This window comes from Anguilla anguilla, chromosome 16 (genome assembly GCF_013347855.1).
Source record: "Anguilla anguilla isolate fAngAng1 chromosome 16, fAngAng1.pri, whole genome shotgun sequence".
Taxonomy (NCBI): Eukaryota; Metazoa; Chordata; class Actinopteri; order Anguilliformes; family Anguillidae; genus Anguilla; species Anguilla anguilla.
Window position 1 is genome coordinate 26,620,914 of NC_049216.1, and position 18,402 is coordinate 26,639,315.

Here is an 18,402-nt window from a genome sequence, read left to right on the forward strand (position 1 = left end):
CCTGCGCGTACGCTTAAAACTTTGTCATTTTAGTTGTTGATGTATGTAAATTCATTTAGCGCCACCTGCGATCCTCCACCCCGACAAAGCGCGAGATTTTTTTTAACCAGGACGGCTTCCCATTACCCCCCGCGGCTCGTGCGAAGAAAAATGAAGGCGGCCATGTTGTAGCAGCAGTCCAAAAGAAGGAGAAAGAAACCGAGCGAGTAGAGGGAAAGAGTAGTAAGAGAAGACCGAGTCTTCGCTCGACACCAGAAGAAGGAGACCTTTAATACACATTTCATTTAGTCAAAACGCCAAGCCGGAGACATCATGAGCGGGGGCACTCCATATATCGGGAGTAAAATTAGCCTTATTTCCAAGGCCGAGATTCGCTATGAAGGGATCTTGTACACTATTGATACCGAAAATTCTACCGTCGCACTCGCTAAAGGTAATCGGGGAAGAAGAAAGAAGGCCTTGGGGTTTGCGCTTTAGATCTGTCAGTCTGTAATAAGAAACTATATTGCACGAAACTCACATGGCAACTAGTGTAAACTAAAAGCCCTGGATAAAGTTCAAGCGTCTCGTGACTGGCAAGCTTTAGCTAGCGAGAAAGCTATTAATCTTGTTGCTAATGAATGTTAGCTAGCTAGGTAGCTTTCTACTACATTGACTAAGTTGCGAGACACTGTAGCAAGCTAAGTTAACATTAGCCTAGATGGCTACGTAGCCAGACGTGTCAGTTAACATGCTAGTTAACGTTATCTAGTTGGCATTTCGTGTCAGTCCGTGTTATTTAACGTTGTATTAGTGGCAACTTTTAGAGTTATGACGTTACTGGACTGGTAAACTAGTAAACAATAGCTATCGAAGTTAGCTGACGGTACTTAAATAGGCAGCCTTACAACGCTTGCTGACGGATTTTGGACTGCTGGACAACAAAAGCGCATTGCATAATAGAAGATCGATTAATCTGTATGCTTTCTAGTGCAACTGTCTAACGGTACTCGATTAATTTTCAACATACCAGTGTTGCCTAACTAACGGTACTACGTGGAGTTAACTGGGTTAATAAGCGTTTGCAGAAAACTCCGGGCCGTGGCGTCATGGTACAGATAGTTAGGCTACCCGTTCTCTTTGTTTACTTTTCGGAGTCGCGCTCTGGCTCGGAAGCCAACGAAATTAACATATCTTGTAGCCAGATTCTACGTATGAAATGTCAAAACTTGCATACTTTCATTGATTCTACATCTAAAACCACAGTATTGCGGTAGACTAAATATACCTAGTGAAGTGAACTAGCTGATTGGCTAAAAAGTATGATTATTTAGCTGGCTAACGTTTAAACACTGCCTGCAGGAGTTTTTCTTGGTTCGATCTTTCTATGAAAAGTCGTTTAAAATTAGAATGAAAACAAATTATTCGTCTGAATAACTATTGTAGCCTATTCTATGTGAACACTTAATCAGTTTGATGTTAGGAGCGTTTGTCATATTGTCAGCGTCCACACGGAAAGCCTCGCTGAGTGACCCAGCTGGTGGCATTACGTAATGCTCTTCAGCACAGCGGAATCCAAACGCACCGAATTTGACCCGTTTCATTACTTAACAGAGTCGGAAACGTAGCATTTGCGTGTTGTATAAATCTTAATATATAGCGAATATTTCCCCCGGGTTTTTTCATAAAGTTACATGGCGATGTCCTGTATGTAAGCTTGGACATAGTTCTGACAAGACGAGTGAGAACGTAGAAATGTGGATAAAATTTTATAGGTTTGCGTATGCAACCTGTTCAGATGTTACTGTACAATTTTATTCCTTCGAATAGAATTATATTTCCCATGTTAGGAAAAGCGTGCATTAAAGACTCATTTTGAACTTGTATGCAAATAGTTCAATGCAGAAGACATGTTAGGAAAATACATTTTAAGTGGACTTTGTAATGCGTGATATGTGCAGACAGGAACATTTGTTTGAAATGAAAACCTGACAAATCAGATTACTAACAGAAGGATCTTCTGTCAGCAAGTTGCTTGAAATCATTGTTTATTTAATTGAGAAATTGCGACCTTATTGTTGACCTGCTAAAATAGTCCTTTACAAGCCATAAATTTCTTTAGCAAATGGTGTGTGCATGATATGCTTTGCAAGCTTTTATGGGTTGAACTGGAGAGGCCACAGCAGTAGCCACTGACGTCACGTGGCTTTGATCTGTTGCCGAATGCCGTCTTTCCCACAGTGCGCTCCTTTGGCACTGAAGACCGCCCCACTGACCGGCCCATCCCACCACGAGATGAGGTGTTTGAATACATCATCTTCCGGGGGAGTGACATCAAAGACCTCACTGTCTGTGAGCCTCCCAAACCAACATGCTCTCTTCCACAGGACCCTGCCATTGTCCAGGTAAAGGAAGGCAGCAGTTTATTCCAACATATTTAGGATTCTGCATGAGTGCTTTGTCCCTGGATGCTCATTGGTAATGTGCATGCTTGTTATTTAGCTGCATGACATCATTATTTATTGGTTTGTTTTTCCACTCTCTCCAGTCATCTATTGGGTCCACCCCAGCAGCAGCAGCAGCGTCATTCCAGTCTGTAGGCTCGTACGGCCCCTTCAGCCGGGTCCCCGTGCCCTCCTACAGCCAGTTCAGCGCCAGCCCCCTGGTGCCCCAGCAATTCGGGGCTGTCGGTGTTGGTATGTATCACTGAGCACATGGGATGTGATGGGTAGAAATCCCTTTCATATGTTTATTTTTTTATGCAAATGCATCTACAGATGGATACCTTCCAAACAGCTGTTAATTTGATGCTGAAGGATTCTGCATTTTCCTTTCATTTTCCTGTGAAATCATTCATTTTTCTTTTGTATTTGTTTATTTTCAGCATAGCACAAACATTTAACTGCATTTAAGCTTGTTTAGTGGCCATGTTTCTGTGTGACTTTTACAAACTTTAAATTAAAGGGCCATATTGAAGTTGAACCTACTTTAGTGATATTTATATTACAATCTGTTCTGTGTCCGCTTATCTGCTTTGTTATAATGCATCACATAAAACAGTTCAGCAAATTGTAGTTTTGTTATAATTTGTCATAATCCATTATCTCGCAAAGCTGTGAGTTTGATTCCCTGTGTGATGTGCTCGTGCACACCCACTGTTCCTCTCCATACAGGCGGCTTTTACATTACATTACATTTTATTTGGCAGACGCTTTTATCCAAAGCGACGCACAAAAAGTGCATTTCATGGTCATAGACAACTGCTAAACACAGGTTCAGTAAGGTACAATACTTATTTTGTACAGCTATTTCTAGCCAAGAACACAGTTTAGTTCACACAGTGAACACTATTCAGACCTACCCTCTGCAAAGCCAACTAGGCAGAAGAATAAGCTACAGTATTAGGACAAATACAAATTACCAAAAAAGTGCTGGGATGGGGCAACATGTAGCAAGTGTCATGAAAAAAAGGGGGGGGGGGGATTTAGAGTGAAATATACAGCATGGTGGTGGTTAGTCTAGGTATAGTCTGAAGAGATGAGTCTTCAGGCCACGGCGGAAGATGAGTAGTGAGGGGGAGGTTCGGAGAGGGACGGGGAGTTCGTTCCACCACTGGGGAGCTAGGGTGGAGAAGCTCTGTGATCCCTTTGGGCGGGTGGGAGGGGTTACAAGGTGCCCTGTTGCCGCAGAGCGGAGTGGTTGAGCAGGCACATAGAATCGAGTCATGTCCTGCAAGTAGATGGGGGCTGTCCTGTTGGCAGCAGTGTAGGCAAGGGTCAGGGCTTTGAACCGGATCCTGGCAGCGACCGGTAGCCAGTGGAGTGATCGCAGCAGAGGAGTGACGTGGGAGAATTTGGGAAGGTTGTAGATGAGTCGGGCAGCGGCATTCTGAATCATCTGTAGTGGCTGTATGGCACAAGCTGGCAGGCTTTCAAGGACAGAGTTGCAGTAGCCCAGTCCCCTCCTTAGGTGGAGACACAAGCACAAGTGTACCCATGTCCCAGAGCAGTACTTTTGGCTATGCGCACTGAAACATGCTCATTGAGTACGCTTGTAACCGCAGGTAACTGCTTTGTGCAGGATACGGAACAGAAAAAAGAAAAACTGAAGTAACGGAAGTGCCCACTTTGGTGTGGCTATACTAACTGTGAAGTGGAATTGATGAGCAGAGAGTGCATCATTTTAAATCTGCCTCCCTCACCAAGAGTACGATTTATGCCTTGTGTACACTATACAACTTTCAAAATGATAACAACAGAGAACATCTCTCACTTAATGACCATCTCTTATAAACAATGCTGGCATTTCCATCATGTGAACACTTGCACGACACGCATAATCACAGGCTATGGTCACATGGGGTCACACTACACGAGCCATGCATCAGGACTTAAATCAAATCAGTTTGATGTTGTTGCAAGAACATCTAGCTTATGGCTAGATTGAGAGAGCTGCAGTTCAGTCTGACTGACATTAAATGACCGTCGGTGGTGGGTGTGCACAGCAATCACGCAAAGACTTCTGATTTTCTTGAAAACGGCAAAAGCTTGACTAAAAACCCTGTAATGTACGCTAGGCATTGCTTGACAAGTTTCCCAGCAACCCCAAGTGTGGAAAAACTCCAGTTGGTGTTCTGTCCATGATATAAGTACATTCTAACATGAGTGGGGCCTGTCATACTAACCTCAGTTTGCTGAATAATCTCACTGATAGAAATTTTCTATGTAAGGATGACTAAACGGTACTGCGTATTTATTTTGGGTATTTGTATTTTTTTTTTTTTGTTTTTTGGAACTAGTAAGAACGAATATGGTTCTTTTTAAAGCAAGATGCTGTTTTACTCTTAGTTCTCCTCTTTTTCTCTATATGGTGGATCACGTTCAGACATTTTCAGCAGAAGATTGTATTTTCCTCTTTAAAAAAATAGTTTAAAAATGTAATAGTAGGTTGCAGATTGTGTTTAAGTGTGATTTGGCATTGGATCATTTGCATGGTATAACAAGTTATAAATGTTGTGCATCCTTTTGTACGTACTATACAGGGATTTATACTGATGTAGTGAAGCCTGCCATTAATCAATGCTGTGCCATGGGATCGGTCCACTGAGGCAATTGAGCGGGTCTGCTCATAAACACACCTGTCTTCTCTTCCAGGCCGCGCTAGTCCCTCCCTGGATGCTCTGAGGAAGAGCCCTACGCTGGAGCAGGCGGTGCAGACCACCCCCTCGGCCGCCCCCGCCCCCCCTGTGCATGTCGGGCGGAGGAGTCCCACCGCAGCCCGGCCCGCCACAGCCGGCAGCCAAAAGCCCCCAGACGTCCCCGATCAGAGGAGGGGTAAGGCCTGGGCTGAGCTCCACTCAGCTGTGCACTGCGCTACAGGTAGGGCCATCACTGCTAGCCACAGGCAGTCATTCAGAGAGTGTCCCCAGCTCTTATTTCAGTCTTTCAGTTATCAGCGGTTAAAGGGCAATTGTGTCCGCAAGATTTGAAGATGTCCTTTAAAGCAACAGTAACACGATGCAGCACCTTTTATTGTGTGAAAAAAAAAGGTTCTGTGTGGGCGATTTACGGTGGTATAAACACCCTCCATTTTTATAAACATGAAAGTATTGGCTACTGAGAAAAAGTAGTGTGGGAGCTGGAGGGGAGTGAGCCATGGAGCTGCTGGAGAAAATAAAAGTTTAAAAGTGTATGTTACACTTGTGCAGATGTAGCCTTAGCTATTTGGCCTTCTCGCTGTTGGTTCTTTTGCTGTATTTTTCACTCAAACAAACTCCCAATAAAGGTGTATATTTGTTTGCATGCTTACTGTGTTATGATTGGGAGGGAAAGAGAAGTTAAACACTGCTATTTTACAGGTCCCGATGCCCAGAAACTGCCCAGACCAGAGTCTGAGCCAGGCAGGGGTGAGAACAGGGATGCAAATAAACGACAAGCAGGTAAGACTGCCTAAGGCTGCTCTTTATCATACTGGCTACTTTCTATGGTCCACTTACTCCCTGCCTCCCTGTCTGATTTTATTGCAATTTTTCAATAATTGAGTGACTGAATAATATTGATGTAGGATACCGTGTGGCTGTGGGGCAATGGCTGATGGCGCAGTGTCGCCTTTCCTCCAGCAGGGGCTCCACCTGCCCGGCGGGGCCGCGGAGGGGGACACCGTGGCAGAGGCCGCTTTTCCGTGCGCAGAGACGGACCCATGAAGTTTGAGAAGGACTTTGACTTTGAGAGCGCCAATGCTCAGTTCAATAAGGAAGAGATCGACAGAGAGTTCCAGAACAAGCTCAAACTGAAAGGTGCAGTCTAATCTTAACAATAATTCAGTTCAGAGATCAGACCTGGTTGGACAGGGCCTGTCATTAAGCGGCTAATCGCATGTTTACCAAGCCTGTGCTTATTTAAATGTAATGGAGTGTGTTTAAGTGGTACTGTTGTATGTTTGAATGACAATGTTTGTGACAAGCAGACGACAAGCCGGAGAAGCCCGAGAAGGCGGTGAATGGGGAGGATAAGGGCGACTCGGGGGTGGAGACCCAGAACAGCGAAGGGAACGCAGACGAAGAGGATCCCCTGGGACCCAACTGCTATTATGACAAGTCCAAGTCCTTCTTTGATAACATCTCCTGCGATGATACCAGGTAAAGCCACGCTCTGTGTGATGGAAGCCAGTGACCTGTGTTCTGAGATGGAGAAAAGATTACAAAGAACTTTATATGTGCTGTGTTATATCCTTTTTTTTTTTTTCTCAGGAAAGCTGCAGAAAAATCTGGTGTTTCAGCATTCCCAAGGTAAGTCTGTTTTCAGATCAATGAGCAGTAGAATTTGTGGCAATGCCCTTAAGATAATTTAGCCTCTAGTTAAGACATTAATGTTTATTTTATGAATATTTATTTTATATGCAGGTATTTTTCCATAGATGGACATGAGGGAGTTAAGGGCTGTGGGTAATGTGCTGTGGCAGTCTCAGTGCTGTGGCAGTGTCTGTGGCAGTCTCAGTGTCTGTGGCAGCATCTGTGTTGTGGCAGTCTCAGTGCTGTGGCAGTGTCTGTGGCAGTCTCAGTGCTGTGGCAGTCTCTGTGTTGTGGCAGTCTCAGTGCTGTGGCAGCGTCAGTGCTGTGGCAGTCTCAGTGCTGTGGCAGTGTCTGTGCTCCAGGTCTAACTCTTGCTGTTGTAGGGAACGGAGGCAGACCTGGGCGGAGGAGAGGCGGATGAACGCCGAGACGTTCGGCATCCCGCTACGCCACAACCGGGGCCGTGGCGGCTTCCGGGGGCGAGGGGGAGGGTTCCGCGGCGGGCGTGGCCGTTCGGCGAGCCGGGGGTCCTTCGGGCCCCCGCGCGGAGGCCCCCCTGGCTTCAGGGGCGGGTTCAGGGGAGGCCGGGGCGGCAGGGAGTTCTCAGACTTCGAATACAGGGTAAGTCCTTCCACACTGCTGTGTAGAGTAGAGTAGAGTGCTTTTAAAAATGTGAGAATTTTAAGTGTCTTCATTTTCTTATCTCTTTCTTCTTCCAGAAGGATAACAAAGTGGCTGCATAGTATACATGGAGGATGGATCCAATCAGAAATGTAGCTCCTCGTGGTCCAGAAAATGTTGTTTTTGATTTCAACTTGTGACAGAAAGAATGAAGAAATGTACTTGCTGTATATTTGTCACCAGCACTGGGGTAGACTGCTTGTATTCAGAGGGTGTGAATGCAGTTTTGTTTCCTCTTTCAAAAAAAAAAAGCAAAGAATTATAATGCGACCTTAAAACTTTATTTGAAATATAAGCAGTTGGAGATCTTGTATATGATTACCATACTTCAGTGGGACTATTCAGTATTTTTGCATTGATATTTGAGTTTCTTACTAAACTTGTATTTGATAATGTACTGTTAGGTGTAAAGAGAAGCGCAGAATCCCGCTGAAACTGTGAGAGTACTATGATCACTGAAATAGCTTTATTTTTCGGATATATCCTGTAATGTACCTTTAGATGCACCAAATTCCTGTACAGAGCCAGTTGAATCAGTTACAGCTTTCTACTTTACATATGTTTTTTTTTTCTACTGCACATATCTTGATAGTTGGCAGTCCCACCTTTCAGCACCCTGCTGGGTTTTAGGCTTCCTTGTCTGGAATACTTCCTCTACTTGGCAGTTTAGTTGTTCTTGGATATATCAGTCCATTATTGTTAAGACAGCTTGGATTTGGGCATACTAGCAATTAGATTCTACACAAGTGTGGAGCTTACATAGAGCTGTTAGTGCAAGACTTCAGAGCTTTGCCCTCCTTTTGGTTTGATATTGTTTCGATGGAAATCTCTGCAAAGACCCATTCACACAGGAAATGAGGCAGGCCATTGGAACATGATGTATTAGTTAAGTTAAACGTGCAGACCGATTTGTATTTACCAGGGTTTTCACAAAAGCAGCCAATGAATAATCTAGCACAGGTACTATAATTTCGCAGTGCTTGATTTGAAGTTAGGTCACATTGTGTGCATCTGTGGCTACTCATGCTGGAAGCTTAACCAGCTCATTGGTACATCAGAACTGCAATCTGTTTCTTATGGAGAATTATGCAATATGTGCATGGTTGCTTCATTAATGCAGGGGCAGTATCTTGTCCCTGTTGGCAATATACAATTTGCTATAAGTTGAGCTTGTTCTCATCTCTGCTGGACATGGAGAGTACACTTGTGTAGCTGACCAGTAATTCTGAAATGAGTAGCAGAGTTGGCTTGAGTTAATGACCTCACATTCTGTTTTTTCCCGAAAAAGTTGTCTAAAGTACTTACTCAGGAAGAAGACTAAACACTGCTAGAGATTTGATTTGGTCGAAAATGTGTTTCATTGCACTTTAATGAATTGTGAAAAGCCAGGTGGTCAGTTAACCCTTTAGAATATAGCCTAAGGTTGTCAGTGGCATTATATGTTGTAGTAGGTATTAGACTGTAGCTGCAAATATGTGGTAATCTTATTTTGTCAGATCTGATATGTACCCTGTGTGAATGGGCCTTTGAAACAGTAGTTAATCTGCAAAGGACTTGTAAGGCTTTACGTTTAAAATTTAATATTAGTGATGTATGTTTTTTTTTTTTTTTTTGGGTTTGTTTCCTGAAATTTACTATAATAGCAATTGTCCATGGTACAATGAGATGTCAGATGCTGCAGTAAAGTAACCGGACTTCAAAAGTTTGTTTTCCCCTTTGCATGCATAGAAAGGCCTCAGGGACATGACAGGATTTTTTCCCCAAATAAGAAGGGTTCAGGTGGGCTACAAGCGTGAACATTAAACCAGTTTGAATTTGAATTCATTTCAATTTGGCATCGGAATGTGCTGATTTGTCATTTTCACCATTCGGAGGCCCTGTAAGTGATCAGTGTTCTCACAATACTACAGAGTGTACATGTACTAGTCATTTGCTGTGAATGTTTCCCCATTACTTACGGAGATATGGCTATTATCAAATGCTACGGGGAAGTAAATTGGGCATTCTTTCAGCACAGCCTGTTGAGGTGGTGAGATGTCCGGAAAGAGTTCTGCAGTGATTGGATTTTTTAACGATGCATTGTTGCTTACAATGACTGGAACAAAGGGATCCGAATATTCGGAAGGGGGAAGGGGGTTCAGATTTGTTCCAAATGTTCTCAAGTTTGTGTATGTTTTTGGGAAAGGGGGGAAATAAAGAATTGTGGTGCGCTGCTCATCATAAAAGTTGAATCAGGATAGATAAATTAGAAGACAAATCTTACTTGCGCAGTTTTAAAGCACTACAAGATGATAAATAGGGCAGCTAGTGAGGTGTACAGTAGTGAAATATGTACAGCCTGACTGGACGTTGGTAGTTAACTCAGAACACTGCCTGGTAGTTGTGCCTCATGAGAATCCACAAAATCATGACACCGAACAACTTGGATGTTGCTTGAATAGCCAGATCCCCAATTGTGTTGCAATAACTGTTACTGAAATGTCCCATGCTAATTTTAGATAAAGAAATTGTACATACTACCAAAATGCTATATTCTGTGAGGGTTTAATTATATTAGTTACTCCTAATCTCTGGGTCACTATCCAGATGTTTTGTTCCAAAACAGGAAATTTAACAGCATGATGTACTTTCAGTGTAACGGGGGTTTTTATTCAAAGCAAGGAATAAACAGTTGTTCAATAAATTTGTCTCCTTTCTAACCCTTTTGCATGGTTTGAGTTTAAAAATGAACTGCACTGCACACCAAATATGTTCAGAGATCCAAGTACTAGACAAGGCACCATTGTTTAATATATCTGGAAGGGGAAGCAACATATGTGCGCTGAACTGGAAATGTGCAATATTCAAGTTCTGATGTGGTTTGCTGTGCTAATTGTATTTTGAACAGTGGTTCTCAACTTTATTTCTGTGATGGAATATTGCTCCTAATGACAAACACACACCCCGAGATGGCCATGGTGATTCAAGTTCAGTTGTCCTGTGCTTGACACTATTTAAATCCATCAATCCACTTATTTAATTTTTTAATGCAGGACCACTATGTCCAAATTAAACAGCCTAAGATAGTACAAAGAATAAACCCACTTCCTCTTACACATTGAGCGAGCCAAAAATTGAACTCCATGCCAGATTTATTTGGGAAGGGTGAGTTAAGGTGAATGAACACTAAATGAAACCGTGTCCAAATCGGGGTTTTGTTTTAACCAAGCGCATGACGCAATGTGTTGTGTTCAACAAATACTCAACGAATGAACCACTGATCGGGTATGAAGAATCACGTGGAGTGTTTTAGCTAATCAAAGCGTTCACTGGAAAAATGTAACGCATGGGCATTCATTCCCGATTGGCCCTCGAGTGCCTTGCTTGATACGGAAGTGCTTTACCGGAACATATCGTCATGAAGCACCGTGAAATGAGCGACAGTAAGACGGCAGATTCGTCGGAAATCGTTCAAAATAAAAGTCTGCCTGCGCGAAAGCGAGAAACGCGTATCTCAACGTTTATTTTCTAGCGACGTTTTGACATGTAAAATACTCCTTCGTTATACTTATAATGCCAATTAAAAAGGCAGTGCATTTTTATAAAGCTTTTTTTATATTTCTGCCATGTTGATTCTTGGAAGTGCAGTAAGTCTAAATATGAAATACCATGATCTTGCTTTTTTTTAGGAGAATATAAAACGGATTCCAGCATATTTGTCATAATTAATAGGTCATGTTACCACTGAGGTGTTCTAACAACTCTAGATGATAGTTTATCCTATAACAATTAGCCAGTAAGCTATGTGGCATGGGTTTGTTAGTACACAATAAAATGTCCAGTGCTAATTCAACTCTAAATAGATAACATTTGGACCCACATTCCAGAGTCAGACCAAAAGTTATCTGTTAAGACTTGAATTAACAATGGACATTTACTGCATACAGCCCTTCACTAAATTGATATGATGACAAAGATATCAAATAAACATGATAGAAAATTTGATAGAAAATGTTGTGGTTCAACTAAACAGTGTATTCCTCTCTACTGCTAGTATAGGTCAATGGATCGTGTACAGCAGGCGCTGCTGCCTCCCCTGGACATGTTGTCTCAATGATATGGGGGTGTTTTGAATACCTTGGACCCTCCACTCTTCAGATATGGTGTCTCTTATATCAAATAAGCGTCATAGAAAATGTGGCTGGGGTTTGAACATGCAGTACATAGGCGAATTCCATTCAATTAAATCCCAATTGCTTTCTGATAGCATGACATACATAATGCGCTGCTGCCTCCCCTGGACATGTTGTCTCAATGATATGGGGGTGTTTTGAAAACCTTGGACCCTCCACTCTTCAGATACGGTGTCACTTATATCAAATAAGCGTCATAGAAAATGTGGCTGGGGTTTGAACATGCAGTACATAGGCGAATTTCATTCAATTAAGGTCCAATTGCTTTCTGATACTATAACAGATAACATGCTCTGCTGCCTCCCCTGGACATGTTGTCTCAATGATATGGGGGTGTTTTGAAAACCTTGGACCCTCCACTCTTCAGATATGGCGTCACTTACATCAAATAAGCGTCATATTCTGAGTTCTTAAAGAGATTTTAATTCATTCAAGACTGTTTGACTTGTATGTGCACTTGTTAAAAACTGTATGCATTCAACAGTACTAGCAGAAGATAGGAATACACTATTTGCTGAGAAATTGCATGTTTAAATGTCCATGTCCAGGGGAGGCAGCAGCACATTATATATGTCATGCTATCAGAAAGCAATTGGGATTTAATTGAATGAAATTTGTCTATGTACTGCATGCTTATACCCCAGCCTTGATATTCTGTGTGTGATGTTTTCACCTTTACAAACAAGTGTTAATACTGTCCTATTCTCCTTGCCATTCTAGTGCAATATCCAGCCACATTTTCATATTTATTTGTTTTAAGTTGCATAGTTGATGTTACAAGTTAGCACAGAATGTTGAAGCAATGCGTTTTAAATTACTCTAATTCTTCCCTTACCATTCAGTTAAACTCATGTACTGATGTAATGTTGTATTGGATATTGCAATAATAATTAAAAGTAATGGGTGTATTTTATCTTTAATTCTCCATTTAAAATTTTGCATTGTTATTGTTAAAAATGTAGGGAAGAAAATAGAAAAAAGGAAGACAGATTTGTTTGTAATTAATATTAGTGTTGTGAATAGTTTTACAATGTCTGTGTTTAAAATCGAAGTTGTTTTAATATTGTACAAATAGAAAACGAATAGTTCATATTTTAGGACAACTGCAGTCCGATTTTTCCTTAATTAATTTCATTTTACTGATCGTTACATTGGTTTTACCGTCGGACTTTTATTTAGAAATTTTCAGACCCGCGCGAAAGTCCTTACTGTCGCTAGCTTCACACTGCTTCGTCAAGAGCGGTGAAATCGCTAACATGGAGTTGGGCTTGTTTTTCTTGTTACCTTGCCAGTGTTAAGCAATTGAGACACATAAAAAGAAGTTTTTGCGATCGAGAAATGTAAGGAAAATGTCTGTCGTCTTTGTGCCGAAGAAGCAACGTGGGAAAGCACAAATCGATCAGGAGATAATACAAAGAGTAAGCACTGGACGTTGTAGAAAAGCTAATTTAGCGTTAGCTAGCTAACATTACATATCGTTTTATTACTGCAGTATTCTTGCGCACCTGAATTTTTAGCAGGGTAACTTAAGCTAATAACCATTAATTTGATAGCTAGTTGCCGTTTTGTACTTAAACTTTTTAATCTGGTAGCGTTTCTAGTTACTAACCAATTAAACCAGGTAACCCGCTAGGTACTTGCACTTGCAAACCATCTAGGCTAATTCGCTAGTATTGATAGGCTACTGCTTGACTTGGCTGATAATTTGATATTACGGAAATTGAAATTATGTAATTTTATAAAATATCTGAAGCAATAATAAGAAACAACTTTAAATAGTTAATTTAGATGTTTTTATACCAGCCGTGTCAAGTATAAGAGAAACAAAGTTTTAATACGCAAATTTGCATGTTGTAGCCTAATTATTCATGAGATAGTTTGCATATCCTAAAATATAAATCGCCATAATACAAAAAATGTTAGCATCTGTGCCCATATTCAAAATCCATTTCAATTGGAGGAAAGGAATTTTTTTCCCTAATTGCATGTGGTACCGCCTTTAAATTTAAATAAATAATATTCTGGTTTATTTACAGTTACTTGACGAAAATGACCAGTTGGTAAGATGTATAACCGAATACATGCAGAAAGGAAGAGCAACGGAATGTGTCCAGTAAGTGAGCCAAACCAAGAAAGTGTTTATCTATGTAAGAATGTATGTTCTTAGTCGCTTATCTCGTTGGGCCGTGGCGGCCTAAGGCCCTAAGTGATATGTTTCTGTTCGATGTCTAGATACCAGCAGATATTGCACCGAAACATTGTTTATTTAGGAACTATCGCGGATGCCAGTCCAAACGTTCCTTCAACATTGACAGTGAGTTTCATCTTTTCATTTACGTGAACACGGAATTTTGATAATGTGTTCATTTGTACTCACCACATCCAGCGCTTTACACGTCTGAATTCTTTGTAGACGCCTTTTCAAAACGGAGAAGTGCGGCCCATACCCTTGCCGGTCTTAAATGAGGGCGTGAATGGTTGTAGCACATCAGATAATAAAGAAAACAAGATGACAGGTGAGAGAACCACATACTATAATATGTTTAAACAAAATGTAGCAATACTACGATGTTTTTGTTTTGGAATCACATTTCGTTAATTTCACACTGCCTGTACTAAAACCATTTGTCGTATTGTAAAAATGTTGCGTTTAGTGATCAGCAGTCCTTGGTTGAATTGTATGTATATAATGTTGACAGGTGGTGCATTCTCTCTTTATTTTCCCAGGTTCATCATGAGCTTTCAATTTGGATGTTTCCAGAAGAGATTACTTTTTGCCTTGTTCACACATTTTAAATGAATAAAAGCAAAACCTGATCCAAACCCTAGTATTTGGATGCTGGAGTTCTACAATTTTACATGTTAAATATTCTAGTTGCTTTCATATTTCTGACAACATTCAATGTAGATGTGTAAAATAGTGTTGGATTGTTTGCTTGATCAGCTGGGAACATTGTCATTTCACCATCAGAAATCGTTGTGTGGTATTTACCTTTGGTCACATGCTGTTAGCTCATCAGAAACCCATGGCATATGCTGTCAACAAGCTGATCCAAGGTTATTATGGTTACTATAAGGTCTGATGTATTAAGGACAGCCTTTTGATTTGATACCTCAAGGAAAATCTTCATATTGTAGAATTACTGACATGACACATTTTTTAATGTATGACTAATAAATGTATTACATCATTTGTTAGTAATGGTTAGCGTCACTTGTGTAGCCAATGTGTACATGAGTTGTAGATGCAGTTAGGCCTGTAGAGGGTGCAGTTGCCGTTAAGTCTAATCAAGATGATGCATTTTGATACTGTTCATGTAATGATGATTTGTCAAATGTGCTTTCATTTTGTTCCTTGCAAATGGTAAAGCAGTTGCACTCAAAATGTCTCTGGACTGAATTGGGACCGGAGAGCAAAGATTACGTTCAACTTGTTAAATTTTCTATCAGTGATGAAGTCCAAATATTTAAAAAAATGCTCACATCCTAATTAGATGAGGTGCTCAGCGGAGGGGTCAGTGATAAAGCTTGCAGCACTTGTGAGTTTAGACACATTTTTGTGTGCAAGAAAATATGTTTTTAGACGTGTTTTACATAAAAAGGTGCGTGTCTGAGAGTAAAGTTATTTTACTAGTGTATGCTTTTAAATGCTGAAATACAAAGTGAGTATATTTGGCCAGCAAGCTTGGGAGTTGGAACAAAGAAAAAAATCAGCACTTGTTGGTATGAGCAAGGGACCATTCATGGCAGTACTGCTCTGACAGATCAGACGTGAGATAAAAATGCACCATGGCTTTTATACAACATATTACCTGTTTATAGGTCCTAAACACAGTAGCAGGGAAAAAATGTATCTTCTGTCTTCTTCAGAAAAGTAGAGATGCTACAACTTCACATATTAACCACTGAGTCCCTGAAGAGATGATGCTTTTCTGAAGTTACAGTCACTATGATGAGGCAGTTTTAAGGGGATAAGTTTATAACATGGATATCACAAAAAGATCAACATGGAGGTCAGTTGAAACGGTAGGGGGAGGGGTTTAATAAATAAAATATTCTAAGATGACTTCTGCAATCCAAACATCTTTGCTTTGAGATAAATTAAGACATACCTCCAATGACTTTGAAATGCACAATGGCAAAAAAGACAATGGTTTCAAAACTGCTAGTTCATTTAATTTTTATTTTTTTTGCTTTGCTGGAACAGTTGGAAAGATTTAAGTTGCCACCTCTAGAGAACAATAAGCAACATAAGCCAAGCAGTCCCCCTTCATATCTGCTCAAACAGAGCTACATTTTCTTTTTTAGTAAAGCAACTGGTAAACCGTTTGACACAGCTGAGAAATGCTTACAGTTACAGTTCAAGGTCTTCATAGATATCTTTAAAAAAAGCAACAGTTTGGGAGATTGACACAGACAAAAAGCAACAAACCGCGTATTTTGATTGTGCAAAGCACTTAACTATAAAAAGGTATTTTATATATATACAGCGAATGATTCTCTGTAAACATGGTATGTTAGTTTTCAGAAAACGATGGTGTCATAGAAATACAGGCAACATTGGCATCCACAAACGTCACAGAAAAGTCAGCATTCTGGGCATTTAAATACAGCCCACTGCCATACAAACTGAGAAACCCGGGCTCAAAATGCCCTAAACACACAATAATGTTTTTTAGTGTTATAATGGCATATTTGGTAACCTTATAGATATATGATGTAGTTAAACTCTGTAGTAAATAAAATGTGCTTTTCACCATTCTATTAGGGAGGTGGGGGAAGAGGATCTATTTATCAATACGCCTAAATTATGTTAGCATGAAACATACAATAATGGTATAACATTTAAGAAAATACAAAAATAAGATTAATACTGTCAATTTTTGTACAAAAAAATATTGTATTTAAATGGAAAAAAAATGTTATGTTTGTTTTTCAAATTTTTGCATTTAGAAACTTGCCAATCAGAAAAACAAAAAAATGACCATTTAATATTTAACCACAGAGATGTTCCAAGGTTACTGTACAATGGGATAGGTAGATATTATTATTATTATTATTATTCTTATTATTATTATTATTATAACTCATTCTTTTACTCTAAAGCACCATTCATACTCTGAACAACGCTTTGGTTGGAAAAATAATCTGTAAAGCGTTATTAATATTAACATGGCACATATTTGCTATTATTTTGACTCTATAGCAATATCAGTTGCTGAAAAAGTAGAGTGTGTCTTTCAAATTACACTTCTGTAATGATTATTATATTTCTGCTGAGCCAGCTCAAAGCCTATTTAATACAAATGGAAGTAAATAATTTATATTTCAGTTTGAGTAATTTACAAGCAATGAAACAATAGATGAGAGCTGTTGTCTGGTTCATCTTGCATGAGATTTGGCAGTTACAGTTTCTTAGCCACACAGTATACTTCAGGATCAGAGGACTCCCACTGGAGGGGTCTCTCCGTCCTCATAGCTAACACAAACTATCAGTCGCAAAAGTAGCAAAATGGACAAGCACTTGTACTCCACTGCATTCCACAGGCTACCTAATGCTCAGGAAACAAAGCATATACGTTAACTGGACAAGAGACGCGACCATCAGACTAGCTGCTGTCATGCACACAGCTCAGCCAGCACAACAGCTTAGAAAAACTCTCAAATGGAAAAATAGGTATAAAATGTTAGTGCTGCAGTGTCTGCTTCAGCTTGGCTACAAACTCAGTAAGACCACCCCCCCCAATTTCACACATTTTGGATTTGGATTCAAGAACGGAGCAGCTTATAACTAACGGTCGCGGCTCGCTCTACAGTAAACACACACACACACACACACACACACACGACTACGAGTACGGGACAGGCCTATATACACACCTGGCGCCGCTCGGCCGGAGTCCTGCCGCGCCGAGTCGTCATGGCGACACGCGGGCGCCGCTCCGGCTCACGCCGCGCTGCTCGGACTCAGTACTGGTGCAGGTAGGAGGGCCTGTGCTCGTGTTTCAGGGGGAAGGATTTGAAGCCCTTGCCGACGGCCTTGTGCTGGGAAGCCTGCTGCTGCTGCGTCTGCGTCTGCGGGGTCTGCAGAGGGGTCTGCGTCTGCGGCTGCGCATAGGGGAAGCCGGGGGTCATCCCCGCGGAGGGGGGGCAGTCGCCGGCCGTAGACCACACCGGCGACTGCAGCATCTGCATGGAGTCGCTCCATTGGCTGGAGGGGATGGTCATCTGGTACAAGGAAGAGCTGACATTGGGCAGGGTGTTGGTGTGGGGGGAGGAGTGCTGCCAAGGAGCCTTCGGAGGCCAGGTTTTCATTTTGCAGTCCTGTGGGGTAAAGTGTCAGGAGCACAGTTAGCATACAGCATACCAAATATCACCAAAATGACACACTAAACACCCTTCAATTACTACTTGCTCCAGGTGACTGAAATCAATCTGTAACCCCCCCCTTTTCAGTTTGTTGGAAGCAATGATAGCTATTATTTTCCACATCTATTAACGCTTCTCACTCAGCTCTTTAAAAAACGGTAACATAATAGCTCAATATACAGAAGAAATTGAATTTACAATGAAACAAAGTTATGTGAAATTCCATATTTAAAAAAAGCAAGACCTAGAAATGGCATTGTGTTAGGCTGGGTGTGTACAGATTGCAGGACAGCAGAAGGGATGGAGGGTGACAGACCAGTTAGACCAGGGCTGCCTAACCCTGTTCCTGGATATCTACCACCCCGTAAGTTTTCACTTCAACTCTAACAAAGCACACCTCATTCCACAGCT

At 41.1% G+C, this 18,402-nt stretch overlaps 3 protein-coding genes across 7 annotated transcripts in view; 2 read left to right on the plus strand and 1 right to left on the minus strand.

Moving 5' to 3' along the window:
- Positions 1 to 116: 116 nt before the first annotated feature.
- On the plus strand, positions 117 to 10,149 carry lsm14ab (LSM14A mRNA processing body assembly factor b). 4 transcript variants are annotated; one of them, XM_035396009.1, is made up of 10 exons: positions 117 to 433; positions 2,221 to 2,384; positions 2,528 to 2,675; positions 5,133 to 5,357; positions 5,837 to 5,917; positions 6,101 to 6,274; positions 6,445 to 6,616; positions 6,728 to 6,766; positions 7,153 to 7,390; positions 7,489 to 10,149. In XM_035396009.1, exons 1-10 carry the CDS (start codon positions 313 to 315, stop codon positions 7,510 to 7,512), a joined length of 1,386 nt encoding a protein of 461 aa, XP_035251900.1. In that variant the 5' UTR covers positions 117 to 312; the 3' UTR covers positions 7,513 to 10,149. The 4 variants fall into 4 exon arrangements, with proteins under 4 accessions (XP_035251900.1, XP_035251902.1, XP_035251899.1 ...); XM_035396011.1 differs by having other exon boundaries at positions 5,133 to 5,312; XM_035396008.1 differs by having other exon boundaries at positions 118 to 433; positions 6,098 to 6,274.
- A 2,663-nt stretch (positions 10,150 to 12,812) lies between these two features.
- ss18l2 (ss18, like 2) lies at positions 12,813 to 15,001 on the plus strand. The gene is made up of 5 exons (XM_035395751.1): positions 12,813 to 13,040; positions 13,659 to 13,735; positions 13,855 to 13,936; positions 14,036 to 14,138; positions 14,350 to 15,001. Exons 1-5 carry the CDS (start codon positions 12,972 to 12,974, stop codon positions 14,358 to 14,360), a joined length of 342 nt encoding a protein of 113 aa, XP_035251642.1. The 5' UTR covers positions 12,813 to 12,971; the 3' UTR covers positions 14,361 to 15,001.
- A 784-nt stretch (positions 15,002 to 15,785) lies between these two features.
- LOC118215219 (granule associated Rac and RHOG effector protein 1-like) overlaps positions 15,786 to 18,402 on the minus strand; it is a 32,953-nt gene continuing 30,336 nt past the window's right edge. For both annotated transcript variants that reach the window (XM_035395749.1, XM_035395750.1), the window contains one exon: positions 15,786 to 17,946. In XM_035395749.1, coding sequence (XP_035251640.1) covers positions 17,590 to 17,946 — 357 coding nt within the window. In that variant the 3' untranslated portion in view covers positions 15,786 to 17,589. The remainder of the gene's footprint in view (positions 17,947 to 18,402) is intronic.